Source organism: Chelonoidis abingdonii, chromosome 11 (assembly GCF_003597395.2).
Source record: "Chelonoidis abingdonii isolate Lonesome George chromosome 11, CheloAbing_2.0, whole genome shotgun sequence".
NCBI lineage: Eukaryota > Metazoa > Chordata > Testudines > Testudinidae > Chelonoidis > Chelonoidis abingdonii.
The window spans coordinates 19,370,827-19,372,602 of record NC_133779.1 but is presented as its reverse complement, the minus strand read 5'-3'; the positions used below and the strand labels follow the sequence as shown (position 1 = coordinate 19,372,602).

General features: G+C 66.2%; 1 protein-coding gene across 1 annotated transcript in view; it reads left to right on the top strand.

Moving 5' to 3' along the window:
• The window catches only part of CACNA1F (calcium voltage-gated channel subunit alpha1 F), a 73,002-nt gene that overhangs the window by 15,324 nt on the left and 55,902 nt on the right, over positions 1-1,776 (top strand). The window contains exon 9 of the mRNA XM_075071301.1: positions 1,280-1,570. Within this exon, the coding sequence (XP_074927402.1) occupies positions 1,280-1,570 (291 nt within the window). The remainder of the gene's footprint in view (positions 1-1,279; positions 1,571-1,776) is intronic.

The window sequence follows — 1,776 nt, the reverse complement described above, 5'->3', positions numbered from 1 at the left end:
CCCCATTCTGCCCCCAGAGGTCTCCCCCTGTCCTGGCCCTGGGTGTCTCTCCCCCAAGTGACCCTGTCTGCCCCCCAAGTGACCCCCGGCCATCTGCCCCCCAAGTGACCCCTGGGCCTCTCCCCCCCGAGCGATCTCCCGTCTGCCCCCTGAGTAACCCCGGGCGTCTCCCCCCAAGAGACCCCCGGGCCTCTCCCCCTTGAGTAACCCCCAGGCATTTGCCCCCCAAATGATCACGGCCGTCTCCCCCCCGAGTGTCCCTCCAGGCATCTCTACCCCAAGAGACCCCTGGGTGTCTCCCCCCCGAGTGCCCCCCATCTGCCCCCTGAGTGACCCCGGGCATCTCCCCCCAAGAAACCCCTGGGTGTCTCTGTCACAGAGTCCCCAGGCGATGCTCTGGAACTGCTCCCCACAAACCCAGGCAGGACTTGGGGAGCCCCCTCTCCCTCGGAGCTGACTCTCTGCAGGGCAAGGAGCTCCCACAGCTTCACCTCCTGGGTCTCTCCTTGGAGCATTCAGCATCCTCTGCCCTCCGTGCGCTTCCCACACCGAGTCGCCCCAGTGGGGTTCTGGGGGGGCCACAGGGTCCTACCCCCCCACTTCGCAGTCAGACGTGATCTCAGCCAGCCAGTGACACAGAGCTTTATTCAATGACAGGAACAGGGTCTAACAGAGCTGGTAGGTACAGCGAACCAGACCCCTTGGTCAGGTCCATTCTGGGGGGCAGTGAGCCAGACCCCCACGTCTGCACTTCACTCCTCGTCCCCAGCCAGCTCCAGACTGAAACCCCTTCCAGCCCCTCCTCTCTGCTCAGCTCCTGTCCCGGGCCAGGGGGTCTCCTGGCCCCTTTGTCTCCAACACCTTCAGTTGGCACCTTGCGGGGGGGTGGGGGGCCCAGGCCAGCAGTTGCCAGAGGACAGAGCCAGGCATTTCGGGGCACTGGCCCCTCGCTCTGCAGCAACCACACCCCATTCTCCCCCCACCTGGAGACTTAAGAACTGCAGAGGGGAAACTGAGGCATCAACACCGTATTCAGAGCAACATTAAGAAGATTCCCAGTTCATCACAGTCTCCCCCCCAAGAAACCCCTGGGTGTCTCCCCCCAAGTGACCCCTGGGCGTCTCCCCGCCCTGGGTGCCCCCCATCTTCCCCCCAAGTGACCCCTGGGCCTCTCCCCCCCGAGTGCCCCCCCATCTCCCACCTGAGTGCCACCCGGGCATCTCCCCCCCGAGTGCCCCCCCATCTTCCTCCCAAGTGATCCCCGGGCGTCTCTCCCCAGCCTACGCCAACAAGGTGCTGCTCTCGCTCTTCACGCTGGAGATGCTGCTCAAGCTCTACGCCCTGGGCCTGCAGGGCTATTTCATCAGCTTCTTCAACCGCTTCGACTGCTTTGTGGTGTGCGGGGGCATCCTGGAGACGGTGCTGGTGGAGCTGCAGGTCATGGAGCCACTCGGCATCTCCGTGCTCCGCTGCGTCCGCTTGCTGCGCATCTTCAAAGTCACCAGGTCCGAGGGGGGAACCAGGCATCGGGGCTGGGCGTGGGGCTGGGCCGGGCGTGGGGCTGGGCTGGGTGTGGGGTACTGGGTGTGGGGCCGGGCCAGGCGTGGGGCTGGGCTGGGTGTGGGGTACTGGGCGTGGGGTATTGTGTGGGGGGCTGGGCCAGGCATGGGGTACTGGCTGTGGAGCCGGGCTGGGCGTGGGGCTGGGCTGAGCGTGGGGTACTGGCTGTGCGGCTGGGTCGGGCGTGGGGCCGGGCTGGGCATGGGGTACTGGGCG